This window comes from Centruroides vittatus, unplaced genomic scaffold (genome assembly GCF_030686945.1).
Source record: "Centruroides vittatus isolate TY-2023 unplaced genomic scaffold, ASM3068694v2 contig_549, whole genome shotgun sequence".
In the NCBI taxonomy this organism is placed as follows: Eukaryota; Metazoa; Arthropoda; class Arachnida; order Scorpiones; family Buthidae; genus Centruroides; species Centruroides vittatus.
The window spans coordinates 3,696,764-3,722,149 of NW_027122325.1; the positions used below are offsets into that span (position 1 = coordinate 3,696,764).

At 31.4% G+C, this 25,386-nt stretch overlaps 1 protein-coding gene across 4 annotated transcripts in view; it reads left to right on the plus strand.

Annotated features, from left to right (window-relative positions):
- Positions 1-25,386, plus strand: part of LOC136978711 (tight junction protein ZO-1-like) — a 156,310-nt gene that overhangs the window by 95,156 nt on the left and 35,768 nt on the right. For 3 of the 4 annotated variants that reach the window (XM_067274483.1, XM_067274486.1, XM_067274487.1), the window contains 10 exons: positions 3,426-3,476; positions 3,575-3,670; positions 13,392-13,480; positions 16,843-17,053; positions 17,642-17,739; positions 19,409-19,666; positions 20,631-20,651; positions 20,732-20,801; positions 23,884-24,021; positions 24,725-24,835. In XM_067274483.1, coding sequence (XP_067130584.1) covers positions 3,426-3,476; positions 3,575-3,670; positions 13,392-13,480; positions 16,843-17,053; positions 17,642-17,739; positions 19,409-19,666; positions 20,631-20,651; positions 20,732-20,801; positions 23,884-24,021; positions 24,725-24,835 — 1,143 coding nt within the window. The remainder of the gene's footprint in view (positions 1-3,425; positions 3,477-3,574; positions 3,671-13,391; positions 13,481-16,842; positions 17,054-17,641; positions 17,740-19,408; positions 19,667-20,630; positions 20,652-20,731; positions 20,802-23,883; positions 24,022-24,724; positions 24,836-25,386) is intronic. The other variant, XM_067274484.1, reaches the window with a different exon arrangement.

The following is a 25,386-nucleotide window of genomic DNA, read 5'->3' on the forward strand; positions in this document are numbered from 1 at the left end:
TTATAGATTGGATGCACACAGAATTATAACAACTCCAAAGGAAACACAACAAACCCCACCCTAAGTTGTCCATAAAGAGGCTGACCATTCCTCACAAAATGGGAGGATGAGGCCTCAAATATATTGTAAATCTTCACTGTAAACCAATACAGACACTGTGAGAAATATACAAAGCTGTAGCTTTTGTGGACAAAAACAGCACATCAATAAACCCAACACAGAATGCAAGAGACACAGATAAAATAATTCAGTTTTGCACTTGAAAGGAAATTCACAATGGGCACTCTAGTTGGGAAAATCACATTGACAAACTTCTGATTGCCATGGGCGTCTTTTTGGAGAGAAGGAAGGGTTTATGATTGCCTTACAAGACTAGGTCATAAATATAAAAAAAACCTGTAGGAAACATATCCTAAAACATAATACAGACAACACTTGTTGGAAATGCCACATCATCAAGGAAATTGCATGTCTTGTAGGAAGTGCACAAGACAATACAACACATTGCATTGAGCTGCAAGATTTTAGTACAAATAGATTTACATAACCAAATAACAGTGTAAGTAAGCATAATACATTGAAAGCTTTACACAAATAGAAACTACTACACACCTAGCACACAATACAAATACATACTTCAGGCAATCATAGAAAACAACATACACAAAACATACTATGACCATACTATAATTACAGACAAAACAAACCATTATTATAAACCAGACATCACATTCATTGACAAACAAAACAAAATCACTATATCACAGACATAGCAGTACCAAACACCCATAACATACAAAATACAAACTAGTAGACTGGCAAAATCAGTATATACTCGGAACTTGTCCATGAAATAAAGTCTGTGGAGAATTGATAAGACCCTTATTGTATAAACATAAGAAAAGAAACTCAAAAATGGTTAAAGGATTCAAGATATTTATTTGGATTAAGTGTTTTTTGGGATTTTCAATACCATCTTCAGATCAACAATATTTGATGTTCTGACAATTTGAGTAGAAAAACTAACTGAACATAACTAGAGTCATCTTTTCCAGTTTTGAGTATACAGTTCTCTTACACAGTACAAGTGTCATATCACTTACACTATCCAAAAGTCTAGAAACATTAGACTTTCACAACAGCACATACATTATATTACAGAAAACAGCTATACTGAACACAGTTTCTTAATGGCAATTCTTAAATACTGATATCATATATGAACAGCATATATCATCAGTTTTTCTAGTTATGCCTTGATCTTGGTCTAACATAGCACTAGACATTATTGTTAACTGAGTATGAAAAACCACTATAGTCTGTCTATGGAAAGAATCAACTTTGGTATTAACCAATGAGCATCAGCCACTGATCACTTAGTTGTGGCAAGTTACTTCTGATTTCTTCCTTATTTGTTAAACATGTCATTGCCGTTAAAAACAGTATTATGGAAGCTTCATGTTCTGGTATCGAAATATGAGGAAGTTCAGTATAGTGCTAGTTAAAAGCATGATTCTTTATAGTTAATGAATACTATAAAATATTAACATAATTAATGGAAAAATCATTCTGCCATGTAATGATAAAAAAAATAAAATTCACATATTTCCTGACATATTACGTGAAAAGTGCTCACATCATTATGGAATGTGCTGATTGGTTTAACTGAAGTGACATCGTGATGTTGCACTCAAATTGATTCTTTTCATAGACAGACTATAACATTATAATAATGATAATAGTAAATGCTAAAATTAAATAAAAAAAACTTAACAGATGTTATGAACATCTGTTGACATGATTTAGAGTCAGTCACTCATTTTTATTTATCGCATATGCTTTGCTACACAAAACTAAAATAGGACAAAATCAACATCCAGCTTTTAAACAAAATAGCTTCTAAATAGTTCTCTGAAAGTTGAAATATAAAGGGGGGAATAACCAGAAACTTACTCAAGCTTTCAAGAAATAAGTAGAAATAGAAATATCTGTGAGATGCCAGGTTTGATGGTTTATTGAAATCTTATTGGCAACAAGTCGGTAAGACTCGCTCACTATGTCAATAGATGGTTTTGTATAGAGTTGTCACTTAGACCATTAGATCTTTGCGACGTTAGGATTCCCGACACCAGTTAGGATAGTTATTTATTTGTCCTAACTCACAATATAAATAATTTATAAAAGTTTCAAAAAGAAAAGGAGGGTTGTAGATTCATAGATAGGAGGTTCGATCTTACACTAAATAAGAATTAACTTCCATTTTAACAAATATAAATATATTTAATATACTAATCAAATTAAGAATACAAACTAGATATAATAAACACAACATAGAGATTATTAATCTATCTAAATATACTATCAAATAATTTATGCCGAGAGAGAGTTTACAATAATATAAATATAATATACCTCTATAAAGATTTCATTCTTGACTTGTAAAAATTATACGTTGATTAATATGTTAGGCAGAAGTCAGGGAGCAAGAAGAGACCAGGCACAAAATTATAAGTATTGACGAATATAACTCAACATGGTTAATCCACGTGGAGTCTGACATGTTAAACTCTTTTATACTCAAATTTATCTCCAATGAGGAGTTAGATTTCTTGTCATATGACAATGAGTTGGGTTAGCTCGAAGTTTAGTCATCAGAAATGATGTGAATTCTCTAAGGAAGTAAATGGTTGGAAAAGGAAACTGTATTTCCTTACCCTTCCTTAATTTCCCTCAAAAAGTGGAAAAGTGTATAATTTTTGTGATAAAATATTACATCGAGTTTTATAATTTAGAAAAATAAATGAATCTTAAATTCAGATTCTCACATATCTAATAATATTAACTAAAGTATGAATTAATGCACAGAAAATGAATGAGAGTAAACTAAACACAGGAAAATCACAAATGGCAGACGAACATGTCTGCAAAGGAATTTTCATATTTTATAAGACACTAAGACACTCTTGGTAAATTTAGACAGTGGAATGAATTTGGAAATGTCAAAATTGGAAGATAACCTGCAGAATTACATAATCTGCAATTACTTTCAAAGTAACTCTAAACACAGCTATTCCCTGAGTTATCTATACAAAATTGCAATGTATGGGAAATATGGGACTTATTTTTATCTATATGGAAAATATTCATTTTCCATATATTTCTACGGATCCATATATCCTATGTAAATATTAGTGTCAATTTACAGAATTTTAATTTACACAAAATACTTGTAGAATCATTTCACCGTGTAAATCAATGGTTGGCTTAATTTGTTTCAAGTTAACGATATTATTAGTATGAAATTTTTATACTTCCTAATTGCTCTCTGAATCATGTTATAAGATTCTATAAGATAATCCAGAAAATAAAAATAAAATTAATTTAGATTTGAGAAAAATTTTTGTAATTCATAACATATTTTGCAGCTGATTGTTCCACCAAATTTCCTCCTTATGTAAGAGTTGTACTAAAACATCGTAAGTACAGTATATGAATGTTAATAATAAATTTTACTTTAAAATTTAATTAAAAACATATTAAACTTAAAATTAATCTTATTTTAACTTTTTAATAGCTGGTTTCATAAGACCTGTGATATTATTTGGACCAATGTCAGATATTGCTAGAAGCAAATTGCTAAAAGATTTTCCAAATACTTATGCATCGCCTCGTAAGTTTTATTTAACAAACTTATAAAATTTAAATATTTTAGGTAATAATAATGTCATTATTTTGAAGCTTCTTCTGAAGTTTCTTTGCATCCTATAGTTATCATTTGCATATACAGTAGAATCCTGTTTTAACAGATCAAGGGACAACAGATTTCTTGGAATAACAGATTTTTTTCCAGATCCCTCCAAATCAATGTAATTTTACCTTTTTTTTTAGTGAATCCGTTACTCAGAATAATGGACTTTTTCTACTCCAAATCTATTAAACTTCTCATTTTTTCAACATTTAGTTAATATTTGGGATATTTTGTTTCTGGAAATTTGTAGAGTTTGATGATGCACTTGTTACATTTGAGATATGTACAATTAAAGAATTGTATGAAAGAGTCAGCTGGCTGATACGATTGAAAAGGTCGCCTAGTGAACACTTAGTCGATGAGCAAAGTGTAGTGCTGAAATTTAGCAAGACCATCATGTATTTCCAAGTTGTGAAGATTTTCCGGACGAGTTTCAACATAAATGAACAGGCTGTACTGTGCATGACATTGCTAATATCAAGCGGTGTTGTATTCAATAGATAGAAAAGTGGCATCAAAAGAAACCAAGATGGACGAATTTTCTTAACAAATCACGAAGTCAGGCAAAATGCAAATGAGCATATGTAATTTGCCTCTTTTTTTATGTTTACAGTATGTACAGCTTTTGTCAGCTTTGTTGTATGCACATCTGGCATAATAACAATTGTGACGATCGGGATATTGTGAACTTTATCATTTATATGTACCTTTATAATCTTTTAACTATATTTTATACAAACTCTACATTTTATACAAAAACGGAACGAAATAGACCAAAAAGGGTTAGTTAAACGGGAAATCAACTGATAAATTCTGTTGATAAGAACAGTTTAAACTCGATTCCCACGAGTTGAGTTCCTTGTTAAGATGAGTCAAATTTCGGTGACACGACTACGTCACCAATAATTTTATTGGTCCAAGAAGATCATCTCTTCTGACGAAATCAAAGAAGGGCCTGCAAACTCCCTCCCCATATAAAAAGGGAGCACGATGAGTAAGAAAAAGAAGTTGTTACTGACCGTGTGTTTGTGCGCTCAAAAGGATAGTTACCTGTCGCCGCCGATCCTCCCTCATCATCTATATTCAAGCCGAACTGTCATCGTTACACTTCCTACCTGAACAACTATTACCTGTTAGTGGACAGAGTCATTACCGACGATCTACTATAAGATCATTTATTCTTAGCCCGAACACCTACAACGGTCTATAAGGATATCATCGATTATTACATCGACATCCGACTACATATCTTGAGGTATTTATCCTACACGCGAATATTTGTAAGCTCTCTCTCTCTCTCTAATCCGCGTAGAATTTATGTTCGCGGATCGTGAGCCATGTACCTTATCACGTGTTTCTCTGTAAAGTAATCGCTTGTATCTAATTAGTCCTATGGAGAAAATAAACGGGTATATTTTTATATATAAATCTCTGGGTGCGTTCTTTCCGTCATCCTCTCCACTCGCTTCATTCCGGGTCTAACCCATACGTAACCGCTCGCGCAATTGATTTTCTGTATCAATCTAAGGATACAGTGGTGTCATCCTGACGTGGTATCAAAGAGATACCGGCCCTATGGTCACAGTGGTGTCCCGGAAGTGGGATTTTGTTTTGAAGGAAATAATCTAACAAAGAATGGAGGCTCAAGGTGGAGAGAATCCGGGAGGAAGTGCACCTTCGGGATTATCCGGAATGATTCCCTTAACCCCCTCATTTTCGGGCGACACATCAGGATTGCGCATCAGGGACTTCTTTGACTCGCTAGACGAAATAGCAAAACTAACTGGATGGACTAAGGCACAAAGTCTCGGCGTCGCGAAGTTAAAATTAACGGGCATAGCGAGGGATTTCGCATGGAAGGATGCGCGAATGCGAGCAATTGATACATACGAGGAGTTCAAACGACAAATGATCTTACGCTTTGAGAAAGAACCATACTCGCTTAGACTTCAGAAATTCCATGCATGCATTCAGAAACGCGACGAGGACGTACAGACGTACGCAGTTCGGTTGCAAGGCCTAGTATCGGAGACCATAATCGAACAGACAGGGGCCGATGCTCGCGAAACAGAAATAATCAAGCGATGCCAAAATAAAGAGCGAGACGAGCGGCTACTCGCCCAATTTTTAAGCGGTCTCAACGATAGAATTAAAAGACGGGTGATGTCCAGAGAACCAGATTCCTTTGATAAGGCAGTTAAAGTGGCAATCAGCGAGGAAACTATAGAGCAGTTGACCGGGAAATCACAAGGGATAGTCGGGGCAATAACCAGTCCCGAGGACGAACGCACAAGTAACCTCGAAGCGACGTTAGCTAACATACTAAGCCAATTAAACGAACTAAAATTAAAGGAGGATCATCAGCGGCGTGGATTCACACATCCAGTAAGCAGGGGAAGACACTATTATTCCTCGAGAGGAGGACATGGGTATTCTCGATTTGATTCATCTGTCAGGGGAGCGCGCGGCAGAAGCCGACCGTATCGATCAAACAATCTACCAGGCAGACGAAGAGGCAACTTCCAACCTAATCTAATTCAAGCGCCATCTCAAAACCCACCACAGGGGAGAATAAACAAAATGAATTGGCGACAGAATAATAGGCGATGGAGGAACGATAATACACACACACGTCGACCTCAAAAAAATATCCGATCTGAGACCATGACTTTAGATGTACAAGAAAAAGGAAATGAATTGGGAGTGCGAAATCGAATAGGAGCTAGAAGGATAGGCGATAATCTAGAACCTAGTCTGTGTTGTTCAATCAACGATTATCCAGCTCGACTGGCGATAGATACTGGTTCCACGGTAACACTTATATCTCGAACCTTCGCTAAGAAAACAACTACAATCAATTTTAATAAAAGGGGAAGAAGAATACTCTTTCAAAGTGTCACGGGACATGGCATCAGAACGTATGGAACTATAAGGTTCCGGTTTCAAATAGGACCTTTACAATTCGACTACTCCTGTTATGTAGTAGACGATCAAATACCTCATCCTTTTGACGGTCTATTAGGACGAGATATAATTAAGGGCCAAGAACTTCTCATAAATTTAGCAAGAGAGAAAATAATACTTCCAGGAGGAGAGGAAATAGATTTTCGGAAGCCAGAAGTGGAGACAACACGATCAATCCGAGGAAATGGGAAACGAACTCGTAAGGGTACGTTTATACGACCTCCTACTAACTCTATAATTTCGAAAAACGACAAATCTAATATTTCACAACAACCTATTCCTAAAGAACAGGCAAGAGAGGTAATCTTGATAACAGACTGCAATCTTCCTCCAAGAACAGAGATTATTACTACCGCGAGAATATCCGGAGTAAAACGGAGAGGAGAAATAGGAGTTATAGAATCGGGAATATCTAATCCAGAGGGTGTCCTAGGTGTCGATTCCTTAGTAAAGACGAGAAAAGGAGGCCAAGTCCCCATCCGAATCATGAATCTATCTACTCAACCAAGGAAATTATCCAAAGGCGAGTGTGTAGGAACCTTCCACAAGGCAGTAGAGGAAGAAGATAACCCGAACACAATCAAATCTACTGACGCTCAGAATTCGAGTGCAACTGCAACTCTAACGAAAGAGGAATTCGGTCAACTATTCGATTGGACCCGCATTGGAAAGGACAAGAAGCGTCCCTTATTAGATCTATTGTACCAATATAGGCATGTGTTTGCCGCGAATGACTATGATTTGGGATATTGTCCAGTAGTAGAACATGAGATAAACACCGGAGATGCCTCTCCTGTGTATCAACCACCTTACAGGATACCTTATGCTCAAAGAGAACAGATGAATAAAATCATTGACGGACTATTGGAACAGGGTATAATAGAACATTCGAAATCTCCCTGGTCAGCCCCCGCTTTGTTAGTGAAGAAAAAGGATCAAACATGGCGTCTTGTGGTAGATTATAGGAGGCTGAATAAAGTGACAAGGGCAGATCCTTATCCTTTACCTTTGGTGCAAGAAGCGCTTAGTCTTATAGGTCGGGCGAAATACTTCTCGACAATGGATACCTTATCAGGATTCTGGCAATTAGGATTGCGCGACAAGGAGAAGTCAGCGTTCTCAACCCCTGATGGTCATTACCAGTGGAATCGCATGGCAATGGGCCTTTGCGGAGCCCCAGCGTCTTGGCAAAGGGCCGCAGACTTTATCTTACATGGCTTAAAGGGGAAAACCTGTCTAGTTTACATGGACGACATACTAACTTTTAGCTCCGATTTCCAAACGCATCTAATTCGTTTAGAACAAATCTTTCAGAGACTGGCTACAGCGGGTCTAAAATTAAAACCCAAGAAGTGTCATTTCCTTCAACAACAAATAAAATTCTTAGGACATGATGTCTCGGCTGAAGGAATACGACCCGATCCAAATAAAATAAAATGTGTTCTGAACTTCCCTCGTCCTACAAACGAACACGATGTCAAATCTTTCCTTGGATTAACGGGTTACTACCGAAGACACATTGATTCTTATGCAAAGATAGCAAAACCTCTAACCGATTTGTTGAAAAAGGATAACAAATTCCAATGGGAAGAAGAACACGAACGCAGTTTCGAGAGACTCAAAGAAATAATCACCTCAGCTCCTCTTTTGAAATCTCCAGACTTTTCCAAACCCTTTATTCTATCCACAGACGCATCAAACGAAGCAATTGGAGCGGTCTTGTCTCAAGAAGAAATAGACGGAGAAAAACCTATCGCATATGCTAGCAGAATATTAAGAAAACCAGAGAAGAACTATAGTACTACGGAGAAGGAGTGTTTGGCGGTAGTTTGGGCCACCAAATACTTCCGACCATACCTGTATGGGAGAAAATTCACTATAATAACGGATCATCGACCATTAAGATGGCTTATCAGTAATAAAGACTCTACTTCAAATTCTCGAGTTGCACGATGGGTCATTTTCTTACAGGAATTTGACTTTGATATCAAACATCGAGCCGGAAGTTGTCATAAAAATGCAGATGCATTAAGTAGAATTCCTATTCGACAAATTTCGACTGCCAACAACTTCGACCCAATCTATTCAAAGTCTCAAATTGGCGAATTTCAGAGAAAGGAAGAGAAATGGAATACCATTATTCATTATCTAGAAAGCGATACGTCTCCAGATCAGACACAACATTATTTCCTAGATGAAGAAGGAGTGTTGTATCATCAACAATCTACCCCTCAAGGGGAAATCATAGAACAACTAGTCATTCCGTCCATCTTAATTCCCTACATCTTACGAATTCATCATGACACACCTATTGGAGGCCATTTGGGATCACAGAAAATGCAACAAAAACTTCAATCGCTGTTCTACTGGCCAACAATGAAACAGGATATAAAAACCTATTGTCAGAGCTGTCAACGTTGTGCTTTAATGAAAAGAAAGGACAAACGACAAGAAGCGGAATTGCAGCTATTTCCTCCTCTAACACGATTGTTCGAACGTACCGCTATGGATGTAGTAGGACCTTTACCTGTCACGTCAAATGGCAACAAATATATACTTGTTTTCATCGATCATTTCAGTCGTTATGCCGAGGCCATACCTTTACCGAATATTCAGAGCAAAACTATTGCGAAAGCATTTGTCACACATATCGTCCTACGACATTCCACACCTGTTCAATTACTTACTGACCGCGCACCGAATCTAATATCTAAGATGTTTAAGGAAGTATGCGAATTATTACAAATAAAACGACTTCTTACTACCGCATATCATCCTGCATGTAACGGAATAGTGGAGAGATTTAACAAGACCCTTATCGATATCATTGCACATTATGTAGCTAAGGACCAACGAGATTGGGACGAATGGATTCCTTATGCGTTGTTTGCTTATAATACAACCATACATGCTTCTACAGACGACAGCCCTTTCTTTCTATTATACGGGAGAGATCCAACCTTTCCTTTTGATCTAATAACTAGTCCCACGAAAACTAAATACGATGTTGAAGACAATTATGCATCAGAACTTAGATACCGAATGACGGAAGCTCATCAGGTAGCACAAAAACATGCAGAACAAGCTGCCCGAAAAAGACAGACACGACATCGTCAAACTCACAAAATACCTACGTATCATATTGACGATCGAGTATTTTTGAACGAAGTAATTGTACCTCAAGGACTTAAACGAAAGTTGGCACCGAGGTGGTCAGGGCCATTCCGAATCGTGGCTGAACTAAGCCCTGTTACCTTTATCATTGAAAATCTAACTACCAAGAAAAGACTGCAAGTACATGCTAATCGCCTCAAGCACGCAATTGCGCGGCAAGAGTTTGAGCTGAACACTCTACATCAACCTGTCCCTACCACATCGATCAATCAATCTCTTCCAGAGGAATGTTCCTATTTAGACCCCTGGGACGAATTTATCTTCTCCGAGATGTCACGACAACAATCTGAACCCACATCTGAACCGGAATCTGAAGGAGAGCAGGAAACTGAAGTAGAATCCACTATCGAAGGGGAACAACCGACTTCATCTCATTCTTATGCTTTAAGAAGTCAAGGACCTGTGGAGGATCGACCTTGGATCCTTCCAACTCCGCGACGAAGTCGAATCCCTAAAAGGAAAGCTAGCTCACCAAGGGAAAGCAGGAACAATATACAACCCCCAAAGGTAACGAAAAGGGGAACCTAAATCGCAAAATTCTCTAAATCGTAAACTTAATCCCTTTTAAGAAACGAAATAGCTACGAAATCAAAATTTTATTAATATAAATTATAATATGTCCTGTTACCTTCTTCATCTAACGACTTTTCCCCTTTATCCAGAATACTCCGACCAACGAGACTCCAGGCATTATGCATATACAGCTCTTGCTACGATTTATCCTTATAATTTTGCTATGCATGTAGCATTTATATATCAATAAATCATATTTACTCCAGATAACCTATTCCATGACTTCCTTATTATTATTTTTTTTTTTACTATTCTACTAGAAAGAGAGAGAGCAAATATCGTGAGGAAATTGCCAATTTCCGTACTTTATTAATAACCTCCGCGAACGGAAAAAGTAACATATATGACGTTATGACGCGATCGCAATATAATGCAAAAGAGAGAGAGCCGGAACGAATCTGTAAAACCAATTCCTTAGGTGAAAATCCAGCTTGCTCGATAAAACCAAGCTTGATTTTAGAAAACCCAGGGTGATGTGACGATCGGGATATTGTGAACTTTATCATTTATATGTACCTTTATAATCTTTTAACTATATTTTATACAAACTCTACATTTTATACAAAAACGGAACGAAATAGACCAAAAAGGGTTAGTTAAACGGGAAATCAACTGATAAATTCTGTTGATAAGAACAGTTTAAACTCGATTCCCACGAGTTGAGTTCCTTGTTAAGATGAGTCAAATTTCGGTGACACGACTACGTCACCAATAATTTTATTGGTCCAAGAAGATCATCTCTTCTGACGAAATCAAAGAAGGGCCTGCAAACTCCCTCCCCATATAAAAAGGGAGCACGATGAGTAAGAAAAAGAAGTTGTTACTGACCGTGTGTTTGTGCGCTCAAAAGGATAGTTACCTGTCGCCGCCGATCCTCCCTCATCATCTATATTCAAGTCGAACTGTCATCGTTACACTTCCTACCTGAACAACTATTACCTGTTAGTGGACAGAGTCATTACCGACGATCTACTATAAGATCATTTATTCTTAGCCCGAACACCTACAACGGTCTATAAGGATATCATCGATTATTACATCGACATCCGACTACATATCTTGAGGTATTTATCCTACACGCGAATATTTGTAAGCTCTCTCTCTCTCTCTAATCCGCGTAGAATTTATGTTCGCGGATCGTGAGCCATGTACCTTATCACGTGTTTCTCTGTAAAGTAATCGCTTGTATCTAATTAGTCCTATGGAGAAAGTAAACGGGTATATTTTTATATATAAATCTCTGGGTGCGTTCTTTCCGTCATCCTCTCCACTCGCTTCATTCCGGGTCTAACCCATACGTAACCGCTCGCGCAATTGATTTTCTGTATCAATCTAAGGATACAGTGGTGTCATCCTGACGTGGTATCAAAGAGATACCGGCCCTATGGTCACACAATCATAAATGGTATAATATATACATGCACAGTACGTTACAAACATACATGTTTCTATAGGATAAAGAATAGAGATCTCAAGAGACTGAATAATTTCAAGTACTGGTATTTCTTATATAAAGGGGATAAAAAACATAATGTTTTTGAATAACAGATATTTTCCTGGGTATGGGAAATCTGTTGTTTGCGATATAACGGATTCTTGGAACAACAAGTGATTTTTGGGGGCCCAAGAGATCCATTAAAACAATATTCTTCTGTAGTATCTTTTAATAAGCAAATTTATTTATTTAAACCATTATTACAAGTAATGTTTTGTAAGCATGTTACTATTAATAATAATATGTGTTTAGTTCTATAATACTTGGAACATTTTAAAAACAGTTTTCAGAGATTTATTCTATTTTATTGTTTTTCTATTAGTATTTTATAATCCTAAAAGTGATATTATTAAAATGTAATGATAAGTGGATGGTTGAATAATGAATTTGAAAATAATGAAATCAAGAGTTTGTTTTCTACATTCTATTATCAAGATTGCATTTATTTTTATGATAAATTAATTCCAGTAATCTGTAGTTAGAAGTTATTTCAATTAAAAATAACATATATTATTTATCTTTTTAATCTTATTTTTACTATAATAGTTCTTATTAGGGCTCATAATGATCTAATATTATAGATCTAGACTGCTAAGCAGAAAGCTGGGATTGAATCTTAGGTGGCTGAAACATTTCAGCCTGTCTTGGTCTGGAAATGAGTAGTCTGAGAGTAGACTTCAGACCACTTTAACTTTTATTTCCAAGTACTGACAGGAGAGAAAGTTTGTATCAATAATTGGATTATCCATTCTATCTGTTACTCTGACAAAGAATAATTAGAGAGGCTCATATATTCTCTTTCTTGATGTATCTTCATGATGTGTTTTAAAGAGCACCCTTTACTTTTTAGTATTTCTTATTAAGAAATATGCTAAATTTATATAATGAAGTTAACTTTTGATAAGTATGCATCAGCTCTTTCTATAAGAAAAATATTTTGTGTGAAGAATATACTTGTGAAAATTTATTACTGATATTACATTTCATTTATAACTGTCATATCAGGGTATGTCACTATGTTTATTCTAATAAAGCAGACATTATATGAAGAAATCTTTCTAATTTAGTTATTAAAATCTTAAAAGTAATAATATAAAACACAAATTTCTGTTTTTATACAAATTTATTTAAAAGAAGAATTTTAAAGCCTTTTATTTCTGATGATGATACAAAAATATAGTTAATTTTAGGATTATTACATGCAGTTTTCTTTTAACATATTAATTTTTTATAAGTTTTTATTTATATTAACTAAATTTTAAATTAATAATTATGATTATTTTATTACTTAAATAATGATTATATTTCTTTTATAGTAACATAAATGATAATTTGCCAGTTCTAACTGTTATATTATTTGACAGTACCTTCAATGAAAAAATAGTTTATTTAATTAATTTATAAATTTATTAAAATTACTCTTTTTGTGTTGAATAGAATTAGACAGTAATTTAGATGAATATTCTGGAAGTCATAAACATTCTGGTATAATTCGTCTGAGTGCCATTAAGGATATTATTGATAAGGTATTTATTTTTCCAAATTATAATTATTTCTTTATTAAAAAATATATATATTATAAGTACATGTTTGATTTGAATAAATATATTAACTGCATTATGTAGAAAGTACATATTTTATTGCTCTTAACTTTAACAGCATAATACCTGTGAGATGCCTTAACACATATCTTTCAACATTCCTAATGTTGAAAGATATGCGAAACATTTTATGAAATTTTAAATTTAAATTTCATAAAATAAATTTCTGCCTTCCTAACTTTTTACCCAGATGACATACAGTTGACACTTTAAGTGCACAAATACTTTTTGAATAAAATTCTGGCATTTGAGAGATGTCAAACAACTGTTGGTGTACAGCAGGATTACATGTGGGCATTCTCTCTCACAACTGTCACTTTGAATAAATGACACAATAGTAATCTGAAATAAATATATTCTTACAAATATATCACTTTTTATATTCTCTACTATTTCAAATCTCAATTAATTTTAAATTGAATTGCTGCATGATGTGAGACAATGCAACACCATGAGCATCACATTGTGGCATGTCATTCAGAGAGAGAAAAATGGAAAAATCCATTTTGATAATGTAAATGTTCAAATTGTAAAATTTATGTTCATTTTGTAAGTGTTGTTCAGGCATCATGACAAATGCATTTATTTGATAAAATTCTTATAACTTTTTAAGTTATAAAGCTAATAATTTATACAGTTGACATGATATGATAATGCATGGACCATCAAAATTTTGGCAATTTATTTCTCATATAGAAAACATTCCTGGTTAAACAATCAACAAAAAATTTTGATATTTTCTGTAATATTTTGAGCAATATTAATTTTTGAATTAAGATTGTATTTTTTGCAATGTAGTCATACATTTATCAAAAATTGACTAAAATAAAAGTAAAATAATCGTTCTGACAAAACTGATTGTTACATGTTAGAGAAAACAATAACATTATCATTTGGCCCATTTACAAGTGGGACAGCAGCTTTTGTTTACAGGGTAATAAAACATTTTGCAGTTTGTTTACATTTGGAGTGGGGCTTGTGCCACCTCTACTGCTAATCTCCCTCGAGAGTAATAAAGTTTTTCTAACTTGACTTTGAAAGAAAACACTTCCCTTTCTAATTACAAACAAATCTGAGGTTAGTCTATGCAACTTTGAGATAATTTGCAAAAAAGTGAAATTTTATATGTTTATTTTATTGCTTTATTGGATCAAATTACAATAAAATAAACATAAAATATGCATTTTTGTCAATCCACAAATATTTTTACATCAAAATAAAGATTTAATTGTAGTTCTGACGCAATGCTAATAATTTCACAATTTTGGAATAAAAATTGGAATCTGTGAGATGCCAAGTGACTCAACTAAGACAATTGACCTCACATGACTACTGGGTTAAAACAGGTCTGATAGTTTTAAATAATCTGTCCACTCAAACTTAAAATTCTAGTCTGGACCAATTCTCCAGAATATTTAAAATTATTAAATTTATCATGAGATGACAACTTAACTGTCTTCCTCTCATCAAATTATTTTGTTTTGGATTATTAATTAGCCTTAATACAGCCCAATAAAAATACAATAGATCAGGTCATGTGTTATTGAAGTGAGCAAGCTTCTTTGGCAGCGACTCAAATTGACAAATTGCTGAAACATGTTTTGTAATGTAGTGACTTGACCAAGTTGAACAAAATTTTGCACAATTGATAGAACTAATAAAATGGCTTGTCATGATGAAGGCTGAATTTTAAAATTCAACCTAGAACAGGAGATATCAAAAGCCAAAGGCCATCCCCATATTAAGTCAATGGGAAAATTTTGCATTGTAAAAAAGTACACACTTATCTGACATCCACAACAAAGCTTTTTCCAAAGTTTTTTGAATATTTGACAAAAATGATATTCACTTTATGCTGGGAATTAACAAATACTTGTTTTTTAATGTCAGTTAGGTGTGATTTTTGAATACTGATTTTTTTTCCCATTTTTGTTGAAAAATTGATCATATACCTTAAAGTGTTATACTGCGTAAAAAATTTTTCACTCTTGAATGATTAATTCTTTTGAGATGCCCAGCAAGAAAATAATTTTTTCAAAAAACAATAACAGCAGTATATTAGTTTGAGATTCCCATTGTAAGTCTTTAGTAGAACTCAATTGGAATTTTTTCTAATTATTTTTGTGATTTTTGTTAAAAACAGGAATGTTTCAAACTATATTAACAATGGCATGTGTACAGTGTCCTCACTACATTGATATTTACTATACAAGTTAAGGAAGTTTTAGAAGAAAGATAAGAATTGACTGCTTTTGCTTGTTGAAGGTTGTTTTAATTTATCACCCTTCTACTGATCTAACATGAATTTGTAAGATGCTGCTGTGTTTCAGTCAGAGATGAAGTTTTCCTAGTTATATATATTAGTGAGGTTGAGGCTGAAGTTTTCAACGCAAAAACGTGTATGTCAGACGTTCAGCACCGCTTTCCTGTAAGCCTGGAAGTTTGGCAATAGCATTTGGAAAGTCAGTGGAATCATGCTCGACATTCCAAATACCATTGTCAAACTTCTATGCTTACAGGAAAGTGGCACCGAACGTCCGACGTACACGTTTTTGCATTGAAAACTTCGGCCTCAACCTCGCTAGTGTTTTTAGGCAAGACTTGGGCCTGACACTAAATAAAACAAAACAATTGATGAATTAAATAATTTAATCTTATGAATGAAATCAGTTGCTCTTATATAAGTAGAAGTTGTCTAAAAATAAACATTTACTAATTTAATGTTAGAATTTTCATTTTTTGTATATTCATTATGTAATGAAATTGTTTTTTCCTTCTGAAGCAGGAATTAATAAATTCTAAAAACATTTATTTCTAAATGTTTATTTTTTACTTGACTTCCAAAAGTATAAGATCAATAAAAGTAAGGATTTTAATTGTGAAAATATTTAAAAAAAATTGATGGCACAGAAATTAAGGTTAAAAATGACATATTTCTTTCTATTAAAAAATCTATATCTAAGCTTGTAATATTTTTTAAAAACAAAAAAAGTCTATACTTTAGCATTAACGATGACTGTATAAGACATTTCATTTAAAATAATTTTTATTCAATTTTAAAAGTTAAACAAATTATCTAGTTTATTTTTACTTTCAATAGAACAAAAGTTCTTTATTTCTAATTGCTCACTTTTAGGATTAATTAAAAATAAGCAATTTTTTTACTTGTTTTTCTTGTAGTGTGTAATATGAATTTAAGATTTTATTTTGTTCTTTAGCTTTGTTTAGTATTTTTTGTTATTCGACTTTAATTAATTATATTAATTCATTCATTTTCAATTTTAAAGGGAAAACATTCACTAGTAGATATTACACCTGGTGCAGTAGATCGATTAAATTATGCCCAGTTTTATCCAATTGTCATCTTTCTTCGAGCAGATAATAAACATATCATAAAAGAATTAAGATCAAGACTAATTAAAACAGGACAAAAAAGCTCAAGAAAATTATATGAACATGGAATTAAATTAGAAAAATTATGGTCTCATATTTTTACAGGTATTTTCAAACTAAATTTGACTAATTGAATTTATAATAATTAATGTAAGATATAAACTTATAATATGTCATAATTCATACTGAAACTTTTCATATCACATCTCATCTAGTCTACTATTAAAATATTTTCATTCTAAAATTTGAACCCAATATTTAAAACTTCTATATGAAATGCAAATTTCAGTATTATGTCAAATATAAAATCATCAGTTATTACTAGTATTTTATTATTTATACTTTTAAGAAAGTAAAAATTGGAAAAAATTATATAACTTTATTGAGTCTTTTATATATTAATATTTTTTTAATATATATATATATATATATAATTCAAACAGTTTTTAGTTCTAAAATTACACCTTAAAAAATTAATTTTATTACACTATAATATATGTATTTAAAGTATGGTGGGATAAATTTCTACTTACTTTAGTTATTACAATTATATCAAGCATACACAATTTATATAACAATAATAATTATTAAAATATATTAATATTTCTAAATTTAATTTAAATCAATTCATAATAGAATGTTATTAATGTAGTTCATAATGATTGCATTTTTAAAATATTAAATTTTTTGCAGCAACCATTGCACTAACAAATAATGATATGTGGTATCAAAAATTACAAGAGGTTATAGAAAAACAACAACAACAATCCATTTGGGTCTCTGAAGTAATGGTAATTATTGATTTATATTTATATTAATCATAAATATTCAATCTTCTGTGAAAATAAAAAAAAAACAAACAACATCACTATAACCTGATACATTATAAAATTACAAGCCAACCAATGAAAAAAATCTGAAAATTAAATTCATCAATCATGACTAATCATATGAAACATGTAGTCATGTGAAGGAACTTCAAACATGTATAATATTTTATTATTATTATTGGAATTATTTTATTTTGAGGAAATAATATTTTTAAGTAACAATTAAAAGGTTTGTGATTGACAATAACACAAACAAACCATACATACATACCAGTGTAGTGGAGTTGGTAAACAAATAGTCTGACTCTGGCAAATTTGAAATGTATAACTCCAACTCCAGTATTTTCTGTTTTTAAAATGTCACCCTATGATTCCTTTTATAAGAAAGACACCACTGGGTATCCAAATTTCTGTATAAAAGTTGTAATAAAACTTATAGTGAGATCAAAAATAGATATAATGAATTTATCTTGGAAATGCTTTCAAGTACATAAAGAAACATGCTACAACTGAACAGCCAAAAGAATTCCAGTTTCATTAAATTTAAATCAATTGTTGATAATTTAGTAATCATTTTAAAGAAAAAATTAAATACAATAAAATACAAAAAAACAATGATTTGATGACTGAAATAATAAATTGAGCCTGAAAATAGTTTCTCCCTCTCCAGCTATTACCAGAATAGTTGATTTCCTATTGATGGTTGACTCAACTGAAGTATGTAGTACAATTTTAAAATTGGTATTTTTTTCCATTATTCATGTCATCTTGAACCAATGCATACAATTGTGCTCTAAGAATTTAAACCAGTGAATAATAAGCTGGAACAATCTTATTAATTACATTTTTGCAGTTTTCTCTTCATTTTTTAGTTTGTTGCAGTTAGATTCTGATCTTGGTTTTATTTTTTTATTGTTTTTCTATTACTGTTTTAAGACCAAATTATGATATAGAAGCAATAATAAATAGTCAGAAATAACTTGCAACCAAAAGAAAAGCAGTGAAAAAATTAATTGGTCAAACTAGTAAAAAAAAGAATTGATATCTAAAGAAAAAATATGAGTTGTAAAAAAATGTTGTGCCAAGTAAACATTATAGCACCTGAAATGAAAGTCAAATTTTTTCTTGGAAGTTTCTCTTTGATAAAGATATGGTATCACTTCAAAGCATCAAGCTTAAGCTTTTTATTAGTCTTTGTACTTCATGTTCTTACTTTAGTAACATGATGAAGCTTTCAAAAACCAATTTTAGAGACATTCTTTGCTTTTCTCACACATCAAAAGCTGACCAGATGAATGAGTGGCAGCATTTCATGAAGGATCTAGAATCAAATCCAGATTGAGACTGAAAATTTTCCATGCAGAATCCAATAGTGCATCATCATCCTACATCCATACTGCATCAGTGGTTAAGCAAATTTGATCCCTAAACGCTAGTAGTCAGCTCAGGTTTGTGCTTGGTCTGACAGGCTGGCTTGGGAACTTTTCCAGGTTTCCTTCACATAGATATGTTCCTTAAAAGACCTCCTAGAAGATTGAATATTCGTTATTTTTAATTTATAATTAATAAAATTTACAAATCATAATAAAATAAAATTATTTAATAATGTAATAAGTTTATCTCCTTTTAGCCAAAAGAAATAATAACAGATGATTTCCTTTTCCCAATGACTTCCCGTCTCAGTTATGCTTCTTCACCTGAGAGTGACCTAGATTTTAATGTAGATAATAGATCAATAAGTTATCAAGATCAAATTTTATCAAAATTTTCCTGTGATAGTTTTATGGTTAAAGCATCTAGTGATCCAAGTATAGCTGCCAAAGAAAACATTGACCAATTGGATAATTATAATAGTCCACCTTCTTATACACTTTCCAAACCAAAATCTGTAAGTATTTCTTTAAGAGAATATATAAAATATTTCTTTTCAATTTTAAATAGGATATATATTTTTAAACTATGGATAAATACCTAATGCAATTTTGCATTTGTTTAAAGTTCTTAATTATTAGTCAAAAAGAAATTTTAATCATAGAATAATTAAGTATTAAAATCTTGCTATAATCTTTCAATGGCATCTAGACAGATAAGACTGATGGAATAATAGGACAAATAAAACCTTTTTAAGGTTGGAAGTGAACTACTTTGGAAATTATGTTGACAAAATTAAATTTCAATGAAAGAAAATCAGTTTTACACTTCCAATAGTAGATTTTATTTATTTTTCAGAATATTATAAATTAAAGTGAATTAAGTCATTATAATTATAAATTAGGTAGGTTTCTGCCTTTACCAGCTTCAAAATCCTTGTCACTTTCTTATTAACCTTCTAGCTTTTACTCTACTAAATAAAGTTTATTTAAGATATCAATTTTATATAGTATTTACTTTTCATTCATTAATTTCTCATTATTTGTTATTTAAGATATAACAAATAATGAGAAATTAATGAAATAGAAAATATTTTTAATTTCATTATATAAACAAGTATTTATATATAATTGAGGGTGTTAGTATAATTAACAAGTTATCTTATATTACAGTTATCAAACTCATAGCAAATAATATCAGTATTTTTAAATTATAAAAAAGTTTTATATAATTTGTAATTGTTGTTTTATTATATGGAAATTTCTTCAGTTTTGGTTAATCTCTTAAAATTTATTACCCTTTTATTAAGTATTTTTATCACTGAGTCAAAGTATATTAATTTCATTTCCGTATTATTTCTCTATATTATACAATAAGCACCTTATGTTACTTATTCTTTATTCCATTAATTTTTCTTATAAAATGTCAATATTTTTCTCTATGTTCTTATCAGTTTTCATACTTTCCTGTTCTTTTAATAGCTTCCATTATTTTTCTGTTGGGTACGTATGTACTTTACTGTGATATCATCTACTTATAAAAACAAAAGTTTTTTCATATATTACATTTTTTTTAAATACAGGGTCAGAATTCTTCTCAATCTCCAAAAATGAGTGAATCAAAAGATGTTTTATCCAGTAATCACAATTCAAGTAAGTTTATTAAGTTTTAATTTTTATGATTAAATCTAGATATATTTCTGAATGTATATCTGGTTTGTCTGCTATTGGTATTAATGAGAAACTGACCAAGGCTAAAGAGGGTCTAATAAGTGTAAATTTTTACAAAGGATCTAATGGTGTGATTTAAAATTACTAAAATGGCATTTCTGCTTAGTTATTAATTAAAACGTGCTGATGTGATCCAGTGAGATGGCCCATTTCCACTCCAACATAGGTACAACCCACTGTTCATAGCATTGAGGATATTGAGGACCAAGAATCTGATGATTTCTTCTTCAACATAGGAATAAAAATTATGATTTGATTTTTTATTATTATGCATCATTCTAAAAGTGGAAAAATTAAATAATTATTTCAGAGGAATATTAGTGAATTAATTCAATACAAATCATCTTATAATTATCATATTACATATTTTATTTTTTCTAGCTGTTTCTGTGAAATTGGCAATCTTATAAATTTCCATTTTATTATAGTTTTGACTTCATTCCATATCTTATTTAGATGTTATTTATATTCAATAAATAGTTATTTTAATTATTTCTTGTCGAAATCAAGAGATACTTTCTAGTTCAACTCAACTTCAGTTTTGTTCTGGATTTATTTAAGAAGTTTCCTTCAGAAATTTTTATTCCTTACTTGAATTTTGCTATCATCATTTTGAATATACCTCCTCTTTGATGAATCTTGCCTCAGGTGAAAATCAGTGCATTCATATAAATATTAATAATAATAAAGACCAAACCTATTTTCTAAATGAGGTGTATTTGTTCTTAATGTAAAACTTTTTCAGAATAAAATTCACAAACAAAATGTGATTATAACTTCAAATTTTTATGATAATTACATATAAAAAAGATTTTTAAAATCTGTACAATATATCTCATAGTCATAAATTGCTTCCTGGCAATTATGCTCAGTAAATCTTGTGCTGATGAACTTTAGCATCATTCATAGCTGGATGATGATCAACGATCCATAGGTGTGGTAAACTCTACAGACCAATGAAGCAAGACTGCAGAATATTTTTGGGACTGAAAGTTCCCCCAACATACAAAATTTCTTTGAAAATTAGTGTCCATTAGCATAAAATAAAGGATAAAGAGCTGTTTTTGTTTAAGGCTACTTGCTCACCAAGTTTCATTCAGGTCTCCAATTTGAACATCTGGCCTTCTCCTTGTTAGCAATAGGAATTATTTTTGAATAATTTTTAAATGAATAATTCCAAATAACACATTTGATCAAAATGTTTAAACAGTATTTCACAGGTTCTGTCATGTCAAAATTTTTGTTTTAGTCTACTGAGGAAAAAAAATCACAATGAATAAAAGTTACCCCAAAAAATTCCAAAATTTTCTTTTGATTGATAAAAAATTCTGCCAGGCAGCATTGCACAAAACTGCCTTCAGTTCTCAATGTCACTTGCTACTTTTATGCCAAAATTTGCCACATGACATCATGAAATCATGAAATCACTAGGTGTGTTATGCACAGAACTCCAATTGCATGGAAGTTCGACATTCTGCTGTTTTTCCCGAAGTGTGATTTGTGATTTAATTTCACACTGAATGTTGAAATAAGCAGACTAGGGTTTTTATCGCCACTTTAATAAAAATATTGCCAAGTGGCAATTTTGGTGCTATGCAGTATGACCCCTACCTGATTCCATAACTGAGACTGCAAGTATTGTGTAAATAGGCACAGTGTTATAACAAGTGACCAAACTGATCAGAATCAAAGTAAACATTTCAATTTCACTTTTAAAATACAAGTTTTGGCAAATTTTCCCAGTTAGTGTCTGTAGGTTTGGCTAAGATTCTAATCCACTTTTATTGTAATGTTATTGCAGCTATTGCTGTGATATTACTTTCCTACAGCAGATATTTCTAGCACTGCTTTAATTTCCACAGAACTCCATTCACAGGATCAGACATATTCTGTACCTCTGTAATGAAGCCCATTTTTAATTGAATGGTATGGTGAACATTCACAAATATCATGTTTGGTCTGAGATACCCACACATTTATCAACAAGTTCTCTTGCACCAAACCAAAAATCATTGTGTGGTGCAAGTTCATGGTATCCTTCATCATGGTATTGAACCATATTCTTTTGAACTGCATCTGAGCCAGTCAGATCTGATCTGTTCTGCCAATGCCACTGGGTATGGATACATGCTTCAAAACTTGTCATTCCTGCACATCATCAAAGAATATTATTTGGATACCACAATCTTTGTGCAAGATGAAGCACTCCCTCATATTGGCATCAATATGCAAAAGTATTACATCAGCATTCACAAATAATAATGATTGGTTAATCATTTCCAACAACATTGTTACCATGATCACCAGACTTGATCTCTTGTGATTTTTGATTATGGAAATACTTGAAGATCTTTATTTATCAGGGTGATGTTCTTAACGTAGCTGTCTTAAATAACAGAATTTTGCTATACATGAAACAACTGAACCCAAGTCAATTCATCGAATGCATGGTGTAGTGCACTGTGTATGTTGTTCATAGAATGCATGGTTTAGAATAGGAAGATGGAGGGCACTTACAGTTCATTAGTCTAATTTATTGGTTACTTGAACATTTTGACATATCTAAAATTATTGTATATGACATTGTAACCTATGGAGAGTTATGACTCACGGAATCTGTAATTACCATACTAAATTGCAATAAAATTATTACATTTTGTGTGTCAACTTCTCTGTATTGTCTGAATTTCTTTGACAACCTATCTAATATGCAAATTGCAGTGATATTAGTGTCAAATTTCCCCTATTAGGAAATTTTGGAACTAAACTTTTTATTTGCAATATCACAATCCATAGTCAGGAAAGTTTGCACACCAAGTGTGATTGCATTTGGTCCAATAGTTCTTTTTACACACAGTTCTAAACACCTGTTTAATTATAACCACCCTGCATTTAAAATTACTTATTGGTACCATTATGTTTAGCACAGTTTTATACAAAAGTATTTGACAACACTGAATATTTTTACTAGTAAAATTTTACATACTTATTTAATTTTTAACAGTTCCAGCTGAGATGCTTAATGATAATACTGAATCAATTCAGCAAGATTGTTATCCTCAAGGATTGCAAATGAACACAGATTCATATGTCAAATTAACATCTAATAATCGAAGTGAAATGCGCTGTGATTTAGATTATGGTAAGAAATTAAAATTTAATATTTAAAAAACAATGTAAATTTAGATAAATACAGTACTTATTTTTATATAAATTTAAAAACACTTTAAAAAATTTAAATTTAGTTTTGTCAACAAACAATTCAAAGATCCTAAAATATTACACTTTAAAATTGCAAATGTTTATGAAACCACATTATATTATTCTAGAATATTTTTTAATATTTTAAAAATAATATAATACTTAAAATACATCAAATAACACAAAAAAGAGTAAGTTTAAACATATTAATATCTAATATTTTCTTTATATGGTAATAGTCTGAATTAATACTCAATATAATAGCTTATTTGTTTTTTTAATTAAATAAAAGCAAATAAATGTATATTTTTTTATATTCAGTTTTCAATTTAAACAAAATTCAATTCAATAAAATTTCTGCAATTAAGATTTATACAATGCACAATATTATGAATAAATTTAAATTAGAAAATTTATAAAATAATAAATATTTTCTACTTTAGTTTATGAATTCAATATAGCATAATTTAATAAAATTGTATGTTATGTTGGTTAACTTTAATATTTATATTAATGATTCTGACAGATAAATTCTAATATAAAAAGAAAAAATTATATAGTTTATTTATATATAATATTGAAACCTTGTTGTTATTTTTATGAAGATAAAAAATATAATAAATTTCTTATTTTAATATTTTTAGATTATTATCAATTAAAGCCAAAGGCAATTTTTCCACATCCACCACAGATTAATCGTGAAAATAAGCCATCTCACTACAGAAACACTCAGGAAAGATTGCTCAGTTGTCTAGGTATGCTATATTATGAAAATGATTTAATTTCGTTTTAGATGATAAAAATATTTTAAATTTAATAATTTCTGATTATGAATTTTATACTAATGAGGATAATTAGCTACTTGCTACAACATTGTCAGTAGAAGGAAATTAAATGCATAAATATATTTATTCATAAAGAATAATTCAAACATGTCATTACACAAAATTAAAGAATGATTTGGCCAATTTGTTTGAAAAATACTTGTACTTTGAGTCTATTTATTGTTCTTGTTTAAAAATAAGTCTAACCTCTGCCTTAGAACTATATATTTATATAGGAAGATCAGATGCTCAATATTTTGTCCTTCATTCTTGTGATTGCAAGTATCTCTCATACATTGGTTTTAAAATCAGAAGGTTAACAATTCTGTATGATTAGTCTTGATATTAAGTAGACATTTAATTATACAGCAATATTTGAATTGAGACAACTTTTATTTGTACTTATATGAATTATTTTTTACATAGTGTTAATTTGTTCTAATCATAAATTGATTGATCAGTGCAGTTGATAGCAGTCCCTA